Below are 12,251 nucleotides of genomic sequence, written 5' to 3'. Positions count from 1 at the left end.
ATTGCAAAGATTCTAGAAAGAATTGTGTCCAAACAGCTGCTCACTGTACTGGAAAATAACAAATTATTTGAAAAGTTTCAGTCTGGTTTCAGGAAGTAGCACAGCACTGAGACTGCCCTGCTTAAAGTCACCAATGACCTTTTAATGTCTGCTGATGAAGGTATGTGCTCAGTCCTGGTACTCCTGGACCTTAGCGCTGCTTTTGACATCATTGATCACAACATCAAGTTAGACATACTGAGGCACTGGGTGGGGATCTCTGGTACTGCCCTAGAATGGTTTTCATCCTATCTGTCAAATAGGAAGTTTTGCGTGTCTGTAAACAACTATGTCTCTTCGTTCTGTCCAGTTAAATATGGTGTGCCTCAGGGGTCGGTCTTAGGACCCATTTTGTTTTCCTTGTATCTGCTTCCCCTTGGACATATTATCCATAAACATGGTATTTCTTTTCATATTTATGCTGATGACACACAAATGTACTTGCCTGTCAGATCCACAGACCCTGGAATGCTGAGTTCACTTAACAACTGCCTTTGTGAAGTTAAAAAATGGATGTTAAATAATTTCCTCCAGCTGAACTCAGACAAAACAGAAATCCTGGTCATTGGGTCCCAACAGATGGCAAATCAAATACTGCCATCTGCTGGTTCCCTTGTAAATCACATTAAGCCTGTTGCAAAGAACCTATTTCTATTGCAACCGTACTACTGGTCTGGATAGGGGAGGGGGGTTGCAATTCGTAACTCTCACCACTAGATATCACTAAAACTTACACACTGAACCTTTAATTTGAGCAAATGGTGTTCAGGTGGCAGTGTTAGTGGACAGCACTGTTGTCTTTAAAGGGATGTGTGATCCCAGATGTGTATTCAGTATTTACAGTTTACAGTCAGTGTGGCCAAAAACGTTTGGGCTACATACAGAGGTCCACAAAGATGTTCGTGCAGACCCTCTCAGAGAATTATTAAATTTAACTCACATGGACTTGCGCAGCAAATGTATTTTAGCCACCTCATAGAATGACAATCTGAAAATATCTCCAGTGCAGCAGTTTCACTTAAATCTGTAGGAATACATAAGTTCTATGTTTCAGAAAACATAGGTACAAAGGAAATAGTCTGACAGCAAGTTGAAGCACAGAAAATATCCTAAATAGTGTGCACATGAACTGATAATGTTTTCACTGGGCCTTCTTGTAGGTGGCTAAAACACTTGAGCTGCTGACTCTGTCCCCAGCAGTACATTGCTTAGCTTCCGTGCCGGTACAACACTTTGCTTCCCCAAACTGGGGACACACTGACCGCCCTCTACTACAGATAATACACTGACTGTGTATAAGTACCTCATACACTCCCACTTAAAATAAACGAACTATCCCATTAATGAGAACTAATTAGGGTTTAAGTGCAATTACTTCTGCGTCAAATCAACGGCGTAGTCTCTGCGTAGCCCCATACCCTACACCGTCACTTACACCGTAGCCTGACGTGCACCTCCTCAAAAATGTAACTATACGTCGAGGCGACCCGGACCGTAAGAACTGTGATTGGTCGGCTAGTTCGACTCGCAATGCCTCCGAACCGACAGGAAATTCCCCGTGCTTTGAAGTAAATTTTACTAGCGGCCAAACCAGCGACTGTAACACGGTGGATCAGTATATTTGACCATCACAGTCTGAGCGAAATGACTCGTTTCACTATCAGAATGTGATCCATTTGGTCGATAACTTTTGAAAAACAGCCGCATATATACAATTTTAGCCGAGGGCTAAACCGGAAGTTAGCCTGCTCGGCTGGCAAAAGTCAACACAGTGGACGCTGTAGTGCTACCGACAACTAGCATTTGGCGGTATAATTGCAGAACAACGGAGACACCGATGCACAAGTATAAACCTGGCTACGTGCATAGCCTACAGCGTAGCTACGCACGTAGCCCTGACGGAGGAGTATAAATCAAGCTTTAATTGTTTAGTTGCTGGTTAACTGAATAGTGAATATTGTTACATGAAGTGTTTTAATTGGTCTGTGTGTGCTGGATCAAGAGGTGTGTTCAGGGTCGTGACATGGTTAACTGGCTCTGTCCTATGGTTCAGTTGAGTGTACGTGGGTGTGTTTTAGTGATCATATAAGGACTCATCATTTGTAAACCGATTCTAATATTTTAATGGGCTTTATCAGCAGTAACGCAGCGGAGCAGCCTTTCTATTGCACACACACACACACACACACACACACACACACACACATTATTACTGTATTACACACTGATGAGAAGGAGGCCTTTGGGAATAAGAGGTTAGTTTAACGTTAGGTTTTACTGCTCCTCATAACGCTAATCACTCTGATTATTATGCTGCTAGACTGGAGTGTGTGTCTGTGTGCTCAGCTGTAAAAGGCATAGCAGTGCATGCACGCACGCACACACACACACACACACTTGCGTTATGAAAATGACCCCTGTGTGTATAGGAGTATTGTGTTCTGCATTGTAGCCCAGCCAATAGCTAACAACCTCACCAGGAAATTAAAAACCATAAATCTGAGCTGATAGCAGCTCAACACACACACACACACACACACACACACACACTCGTTGCCATCCCTTTCTCCCCCAAGCTAACGAGATCGCACAACCCTGAGAGGGAGAGTAAAGGAATGAGGGAGGAACTACGTATTCACCAATTCTATCTATGTTCTATCTATCTATCTATGTTCTACAGCTAACTGACAGTTGATTGGTTGTATTCAGTTCTGCGAGTGCACTTTATTTACCTCACTCATGAATTGTTTTTATAGAATTTTAGCGCATAGGATGTTGATAGTCAGTATTTTTCTATTGTCAACAAACCTCCTGTGCAGACCCAGCTCAGTCTCACAATAACATCGTGAGCTTCCAACTCTTATGCACTTGTGTGAAATTCACACAATTGACACTTGATGCCCTTACGCCACACATCAGTTTTCTCACCAAGTGAAAAACAAATGTATAACTGATATTGTCGACTAATCTCCACCCAGCTGATTCAGCATTGGTGTACGCCGTGATAGTAATCAAATGAACCCTTTCATGCTGTACGTTGCAGCGAGATTGTGACAGAGGGATAACGTAAATGGTAGAGTTTCGCAATGTAAACATGTAAAAAGTGAGGCGCACTTTTGTTTTTCTACCGCTTGGGGGCTCCTGAAGAAAAATGAGTTCTTGGCTCTAGCTTTGGGTCTTTGTTGCATAGTTTGGACTTTCACAAGATTATACTGTCCCTGTACATATTTCTGTTCTGGATTATGACTGATTACTTTGACTGGCAAAAATTGTGAAAAGGTACATTAAGCTCAACAAATAGGTAAACACAGAGGGTTTGTTGTATAATTCCTCCAACGTTACAGCCTCTGAACATGCACCGTACCTTAAGAAGAAGGGCTGACTGGCTCAAAGCTACTTTTTTTTATACTGGTGGACCTCCATGTCTTATTCTGGGTAGTGATGGAGCAGTGGATAAGACACATGCCTTTGGTGTGTGAGATCTGGGTTCAGTTCCCACTGCGACACATCCAATGTGTTCCTGAGTAATGAGTAGCTCTAATTATTTTAATTATTCTGTGTTGGCCTAATATTCAGTATATTTGGGGTTCAGTATTTTGTCCAAGGAGACTTACACTGCAACCCGCTCTACTACCTGAGCCACAGCTGCCCCATGAGTGCATAGTGTAGTTCTGTCAAAACACATACAAGAGTCTGAACTGTCATTACACACAACACAAAATACATTACAGATATGCACAGAAATATCTATAATAGAAATCAATTTACCATTTTGGCATTTTTGTAATGGAATTTGGAAAATTCTGATATTATTGAAGTTAAACCTTATACTCTTCTCAGATGAAGGCTTCTTCAGGAGGAGAGGAGGAGGAGGATGATGATGACGATGATGACTTTGATGAGGTTCCAGAGAAAGAGGGATATGAGCTGCACATTCCAGAGCATCTGCGAGCCGAGTATGGTGAGTCCAACTCTACACACACACACAAACACGCACAGTTTAAGCCACAGACACATGCATAAATAGAGAGGTTAAGCTTCAAAAGAAGACCTGCTTCTACCCTAATCTTTTAAGATTCACACACACACACACACACTTCAAAGAACCAGCTAGTAATGTGCAGGTAAAGTGCTTCTTAAATGGGTTTATTTATACAACCATGGTTAAAGATATGTGTGTACATGTAAGTGTGTGTGTGTGTGTGTGTGTGTGTGCGTGCGTGCATGTGTCCAGAGAAAGAATGCTCCAGAAGCCAAAGGGAAAGCCACTGGTCCCAGCCCCAATCAGACAAACATGTGGTCTGATATTTTGCCTTTTCCCACATGGGTTCTGGTCATCTCTTGCTTAGTGATACATGGATCAGAGAATGAATCTACTGCACAGTACACTTGTTTATGCCAACCTCTTCACATGAACTACAGTAAGTCTAATGAGATATACGCCACAATATGGCTGTTTCTATTTTTATGTTTTGTCCTAATGTTTCATTCTAAGACTAAGAACAAGGCCACATGTGCTGACCCCGAAGTGCCAACTAAGCTAACTAAACTAACTGAATATAAAGGAACTATAGAGAATGACAATATCAACAAGCAGTGCTGTATTTTGAGTGCTTTTTTGTCATCTGTCAACTTCTGAACTTCATCAATAGTTACAGTGTGTAAGCACGACATTGCAGAGTTAGCATTGTGCATAATCTCACAACCGAGTTCTCAGTAGGGCTGTCACTTTTTATTCCAAATTCAAACTACAGTTTAAACGTGAGAAAAAATGTGATCTTTAATGATGTGTTCTTTTACGTGTCAATACTTAATCTGAACTAGATTTTGTTGAAAAAGTGACAGGCCTATTGTTTTTTTGGCTGACTTCAGTGGATAGTAAAACTGAAGATTGACAGCATTCTCAAAACAACAGACTTGTTTTTTTGCCACATTGGGGGAAGTGGAACAAGCTGCAAAATTGACATATATACTATGATATGTGTTTATATATATATATACTTATGTATGCTTATGTACACATCTAGCAGATAGGGGTGTGGCAAAAAATTGATAAAGCAATATATCATATAATCAAAAACTTTTTTCTATGGTGCTATATCAATATTCCAGCCCATCATATCGATACATAAAATAAAATAAAAAAATAGCACTTTGATGTTTAGCTAACATATTATGGGAATCTCAATTAATGTGCTAGCATGGCGATCGTGAAAATGTAATCTTAACATTAACTACGCATTTTGCTTCACATGCTTAACATCCTGAGTGGGGCTGGGCGAGACGGCCAAAACTTTTGTCATGATAAAAAATGTCATACCATTCGATATCGATAATTAGATATAATAAAATCAATAAAATCAAGTCAAATCATTATTTCTTTAAAGTTTAAAGGCTGATTTTTACTTTTTTGGTGGTTAATTGTGGTTTTTAACTGTTCTTTATGGTCAGAACATGACAAACACCTGCCAAACAGTGGATCACTTAACAAATTGAGGAAGAACATTCAAAACAATTAAGATAAAATCATTTTTTGAAAATATGCTTGAGTAAAATTAAGTAATATATTTTTTCAGTCCCTCTTCCTCAACAAAATGAGTATCTTAATAGAAAAATAAAGTGCTATGTGTGATTCAAATGAATTAAATCAAACATTTATTGATGATATATTGAACATTTGTTATATTGTTATGGAGAAAAATTAAATTTCAATAATAATCATTATTGATTTATTGCCCAGCCCTAATCCTGAGTGAAATACTCTGCAAATACTTAAAGTACATATGTTTCCGGAGCTCTGTGTGAAATAAAAAAGAGCTGCTAACTTCACTGTCTTGATCTGTTACTCTGCTGCTTCAGCACTCCACACTGACTAACTACAGCAACCCCAAAGTGTCAAAACTCCCACCCAGAATTCCCAATTTCCTAAAAATACAGCTATCACTAGGCGTGGAAAGAGCAGCACAATGCTGTCACTGAACAGTTATCAATATAATGTGATGTACATATTAGACTTAGGTGGTACACAGCAATTTGTATTTTCAGTAAAAAAATTGGTAAATTCAGTTAATTTGCATTTTTATGTGCCTTTTATAAAGAAATGTTTTTATAATAATTTTTCATAGCTGCCCTGTAGTTCTGTAGTTTTAATTTACTTACTTAATTTAATTTACTGAAAAATGTGTGCTGCAGAGTTGTGTTGCTTTTGAAATTTGGATTTGCCGCAAATAAATAGAGAAAACTTTTTAATAGGCCATTTTGTATTCACATATAGACAAATATTGTGATGTATCATTTTAGGATTGTCTAGCGATATATAGATTATTGCAGAATTGCTGTATCGTGATATCTGATATCACTCTTCATTTGCAGCTGTGTTTTGCTCTCCACTAACTGCTGAGAAAAATATCTTTCTCAAAACAACAAGCTGAAAGATGCTAAAGTCAAGGTTCCCACGTGTCCTGGAAAACCTGGAAAACAGTTTAATTTTCCAGTCATGGAAAACACCTGGAAAATGAGAGAAGAAGTCAGATGTCCTGGAAAATCTTGTGTTGTCCTGTAAAATTATTTTACAAGCATGGAAACTCCTCACCTTATGCAGAGAGGAACATATGAGTGTATGACGTGATCCCTGTCTGTCTTACCAGCTGGATCATCACTGAAAGTGTCCTGGAATAGTCCTGGAAAATGATCTCTAGAAAAGGGTGAGAGACCTGAAAATGCTCTGTAGAGCTGAGGGGAACTGCAGAGTTGATGATAATCCTGTTTGTCACTACGAATGAACCATTTGACATTCCACATGTGGGAGATCTTTAATATAAACATTTTGAGTGATTAGTGAAGTTTTAAAAACCTGAAGACAAAATCTAGCACTGCCTTACAATTGGTGTGTTTATCCACTCGTGTTGATGTTCCAGTGAAGGCAAGCCATTGATAGTCACCTGTCATTTTGGTGTATACGCAGGAATGACACTGCCATAAATGCCTATTGAGCCTTATCAGCTCACAATGAGTGAGTTAGTGGTCTTGGCTAGTCTCATGCAGGGTTCTCACTGTGATTTGGAATGCAGCACAGCCTTGTAATGGAGACAGATAGTTTCTTTTCCACAAGCATTTCCCTGTGTATATTTGATTGATTTTGTCCTCTCAACACATCCATTTACCTTCACACACTGTCGTCACTAGCTGCATATGAATTGCCGTTATAATATTGTTCCTTGCAGTGTTGTTGCATTGGACTTTTATGGATCATGTCTAAAGGTCACATGTTCAGGCCATTAACCCAGCTGCATCTTACTGCTATGTCAGCTACATAACAACATGTGTTTTCTAAATATTAGATGGAATTTGAATGCTGTTAATATCATTATCAGCAGCCATGCACAAGCTCCAGGCAACAGTAAACACTAAAGCTGTCATAGTGTTGCTCTGTCAGCCAGCTTCTCCCCATCACTCATATAGATTCCTATGTGATCCTCACTGTGTGTGCTTGTATTTCTGTGTCTGTGTTTGGCGTCATAACACAACATGTTGTAGATAGTGCTGCTTTTGCTAGGTCAGCCGTGTTGTTTTGGCTGTGAGGTGACCTTTGACCGCTGGCTAGTTCTCTCCACCAGCCTCCTGGGTCATTACATTCACACTGAGCCTCCTCTTTACCTGTGAGCCGGTCCCTCTCTACTCCCACCTCCCTCCATTACTGATCAATTAGACACTAAAGTAATTAGATTGTATCTGATGTGCCCAAAACAGCTGTGTGTGTCCGTGTGTGTGTGTGTGTGTCAGGGTGATTAGTGGGCTAGGTAATGATCTACAAGGGCCATACCAAATTAACAATGCAACCTCTTTAATGAGCCCCTATTAGCCCTGCACCCAGATTTTACCACCCACACACACATATGCACACACGCGCACGCACACAGACACACACACACACACACACACACCATATCTTGCTTGAAATATAAAGAATCTTAATCCTGATAAAGAGCTGACTTGACAAAGTGATGTTTTTTGTTGGCATCTGTGAATCTGGCAACATTTTGACTTGCTCTGAAGTAAAGTGCACCACAGGGTAGTATCAAGCCAAACAGGTGGCACTGCTCAGTATTTTAGTTACAAAACGCTTGTGTTCTGTTTGACCAGCCACATCTTAGCGTAAAGACAGATGGGCTGTTTCTGTGGCTTCAGCTGGTACAGACATATCCTCACTCACGACCTAAGCAAAAGCACCTTTCATATGTATCCTTTGTTTGCTTATTTTAATTTGATATAGATTATTCAGGCTGTATATTTACACTTTCAAATGTATGAATCAGGTGCAAAGGATGTACAGAACAATCAAATGTCACTTGAAGTTATTAGGTGGTGAAAGTGTGTGGATCTCCCTGAAAGCGCTCTAGATCACATTCAGCGGCTTTATCATGCTTTTCATCATGTTATCATGTTTCCTTTGAACTAGCTGTATGTTATTTTGGGGTCTATCACATTTATCATTTTATTTCTTCTCATTTCTTTCAGTGTTCATTCAGAGAAAGCCTGGCTTTGCTCTGATCTCTCCTCCTTCTGTTTCCTCTCTTTCTCTATCTATATCTCTCTTTCCCTCTGTCCTGTTCTGTCATTCTGATTATCAGTCCTCTTATCCCTCTCTCTGCTGTCAGGACACTATCTCTCTCTTTCTCAAATTAACATTTTAATTACAGGCCCTGCTTAACCCGAGAAAATCAATACCTCTTTCCGCCTTCCTCTCTCGCTTTTCTCTCTCCCTCTCTTTCCCTCAAACCCCCTTTTCTCTCCTTTTCTGTAACAACCCCCCTCACACACACACACACAACTATACACATTTCCTGCCATTGATCTGTGCATCTTAACATCCACAACATCCAGACAAACCTCTGCAATTCTGTGGTTAGGAAAGAGCAGAATTAGTCTGTATTCCACCATCCTGTGGAGAGAGAGAAGAAGGGATCATAGAGGGAGGAGCAGTTGAGGTATAACAGTCCAACACTAAAAAAACCCAGCAACTTTACTTTGAGAATTAAACTGTGCTGAAAAGATTGACTGTGTCATGTGTGACAACCACTTTACCATCCTAGGTCTTTTACATAGACTATCAAGACATGATGTAAGGCATTCAAACAGCACAGACAGGGCCAAAACCAGAGTTCACCAGCCTAGGGCTGCAACTAATAAATCTTTTCATTACGCATTCATCTGCAGATTATTATCTTGATAATCTGTTAATCCTTCTGTCCGCCCAGTCCAAAAATATTCACCTTACTATGATGTACAAAGAAAAGCAGCACGCCCTCACATTGGAGAGCCTGGAACAATCCGATGTTTGTTTTTTTTGCTTGAAATTACATTGATACATTAATCAATTATTAAAATAGATACATTTTCTCTTGATCAACTAATCGATTATTCAGCTAATCAGCTCTACACTAGTGCACACAGTGCATACACACTCCATGCCAAGAGGATTCTCTCCTGTTCCCTGTTTCTTCTACATTTTATACTTCCACCACTTTCATTAGTAGAGTTCAGACAGAATTCTTTTTTCTATTTAAATAATTAAAGCAGTATATAAAATATGCAAAAAGGCTGTCCTCCAGGTGAAACAGAAGAGTTGAACTGTACAGGGCTAATCATTTGCGTAGTGTACCGTGGCAGTGATTGAATCTCTGAAGCCATCCGGGTCAGTCCTAATAATGTGTGGGATCAGCATGTTGGCAGCTCGCAGCTTACTGCTTCCCTCTGATCTCACCTGCTGTGTGTGTGTGTGTGTGTGTGTGTGTGTGTGTGTGTGTGTGTGTGTGTGTGTGTGTGTGTGTGTGTGTGTGTGTGTGTGTGTGTTTAAGTCCGGCTCAGTCCCCAGAGAGCCTAGCTGACCCAGTGTTTGACCACACACACACAGAAGCAGCAGAACTTCTCCTGGATTTTTGAGTGCACATTGCTGCAGATCTCTCTTCATTCCTGTTAGCACTTACATGTTTTACACTCTGTTAACGGCTTAATAGGTCAATCTGATATTATGACAAACAGCCAGAAATATAATATATAGAAATTGTGTAGTATGAGTTATTTACAAGAATTGAAACTACAGGCCAACACGCTGTGTTAAACTAAAGCGTTACTGACTAAAGTATGATCCTGATGTCCTCTGGTCTCTGTCGGCAGGTTTGGATCCATTTCCTTCCACCTCAACACCACCAGTCACAAAAAAAACCCCTGCTAAAAGACCCACAGTTCTGCCCCTTCCATCCTCTTCCTCCTCCAGGCGGTTAAAGCGACTTACAGAAGAGGAGCAGGATCCAACATGTGCAGCCGCCACACTGCACCACCTCAGACAGAACCTCCCTCTGCCTGCAGAATCCAGGTATTGACAAGCCCTATCACATTCCCTCTCTGTTAGCCTGAGGTACACCAGTACTCGCCGTCTCCCATCAGCCCTCTACCTTTTCATTTCCTGTTCACTTCACCTCCTCTCACTATACCTCAAACACAAGAAATGTACATTTCAGTTTATTATTTATACAGTTTATTATTACCATGTTTTTTAATATTCAGACCTTTGCAGGTCAACTGAAAGGAACAGGGTGGACAATAAGGACCACAAATCATGATAGGATTATTTTGATGCATATTGCAAATGTGAGTAAAATGGTGATATGGTAAACATTCAAGTTAAAGGAGCTATATGTAGTTTATCAATGAAATCACTTATTAATTGATAAAATGTTTACTTCCTTTTTGTCTATGGGCTGTAGCCTCACTTAGAAATGAAGCCCACGCTTGTTTTCTCTGTTGCTTGCATCAGCTATCCAACGAAGGTTAAAATCAAGGGCAATTGGACTTGGTTGAAGATACTGGAAGACGTTTCGTCCTTCATCCAAAGGACTTCTTCAAAACGTCTTCCAGTATCTTCAACCAAGTCCAGTTGCCCTTGATTTTAACCTTCGTTGGATAACTATGACCTGGATGACTGAGAATCCTCATAGACATCTTGCATCAGCTACTATTCTGCTTCTTATGTGGGGACACCGGGTCGGGATGTAGCTCTGTGCACACTCCTGAGCCTCTCTCTGACTACAGCGACAACACCGCAGCTAATGACATGCAGTCCACTAACACCATAAAACAACCGGCTCCCAGCAAAACACAGACTCCAACATAAACTCCACGTAAGAATACAAAACAACAACAAAGTTTTATGTGCTGAAGCTCATCAGGTCAAAAGACATTCAGATGATGTCACTGAAAACAGTGAACATCAGAAAGGCTGGAGAAACACAGAGAGTCACGTTAACTTGCGGGCTAACGCCAAGCAGTTGCTATTGTTATCCAGTGCAAAGTTGTATCGCTTTACCAACTAACGCAACCCACATTACTATCCTGTGTACCACCGGTATCATGTCAAAGTGTTGACTTAGCCTGTAAGAAAGGGTGTAACAGTAAAAAGCAAATGTGGAGCGATTTGTTTACCAGCCTGTAGTGATGTAAGGCAGGGCAGCCAGTTAACGCTACATTAACTCGGACCTGCCGCTGTTTCGTAACGTTCAATTTAGATTTCTTTTGGTTTTACCGATAATTAGGTTCACAGCTTCTCCACCTCTCCTTCGCTGTAACTAATGTGACCCACATAATACAACAATACTGCAACAAAATAGTTTCAATTTAATTCAATTCAATTTTATTTATATAGCGCCAAATCACACTCAACAGTTATCTCTGAGCGCTTTTCATAAAAGAGCAGGTCTAGACCATACTCTGTGAAGATATTTACAGAAACCCAACAGTTCCCACCAAGAGCAAGCACTAGGCGACAGAGGCAAGGAAAAACTTCCTTTTAAGAGGCAGAAACCTCGAGCAGAACCATGGCTCAGGGTGGGCGGCCATCTGCCTCGACCGGTTGGGGTGAAGGAGAGAGAGAGAGAGAGAGAGAGAGGGGAGGGAGGCAGCCTACACAATATACACACAGAGGTACAGACAGTAAAGGTGATGTTGCTATAGACTGAATGAAAAATGGTACAGATATTTATAGTAGTGTTAATGATAATAATTGTAATGTTAATGATTATAATAACAATAATAACAATAGGACTAGTAACAATAATTGTAGCAGAGGGTGTCGAGCAGGAACACGGGGGCAGCAGGTGACTCACAACCACAGATCCAGACTCCACAGCTCCAGAGCCAGAAACACCTGCAGGAAG

General features: G+C 40.5%; 1 protein-coding gene across 5 annotated transcripts in view; it reads left to right on the top strand.

Moving 5' to 3' along the window:
• uvssa (UV-stimulated scaffold protein A) overlaps positions 1-12,251 on the top strand; it is an 82,896-nt gene that overhangs the window by 55,208 nt on the left and 15,437 nt on the right. For all 5 annotated transcript variants that reach the window (XM_046030852.1, XM_046030851.1, XM_046030850.1 and 2 more), the window contains 2 exons: positions 3,880-4,000; positions 10,216-10,414. In XM_046030852.1, coding sequence (XP_045886808.1) covers positions 3,880-4,000; positions 10,216-10,414 — 320 coding nt within the window. The remainder of the gene's footprint in view (positions 1-3,879; positions 4,001-10,215; positions 10,415-12,251) is intronic.

The sequence above is a fragment of the Micropterus dolomieu genome, linkage group LG19 (assembly GCF_021292245.1).
Source record: "Micropterus dolomieu isolate WLL.071019.BEF.003 ecotype Adirondacks linkage group LG19, ASM2129224v1, whole genome shotgun sequence".
In the NCBI taxonomy this organism is placed as follows: domain Eukaryota; kingdom Metazoa; phylum Chordata; class Actinopteri; order Centrarchiformes; family Centrarchidae; genus Micropterus; species Micropterus dolomieu.
Note: the sequence above shows the minus strand (reverse complement) of the source record. Positions and strands in the feature narration are given on the sequence as shown.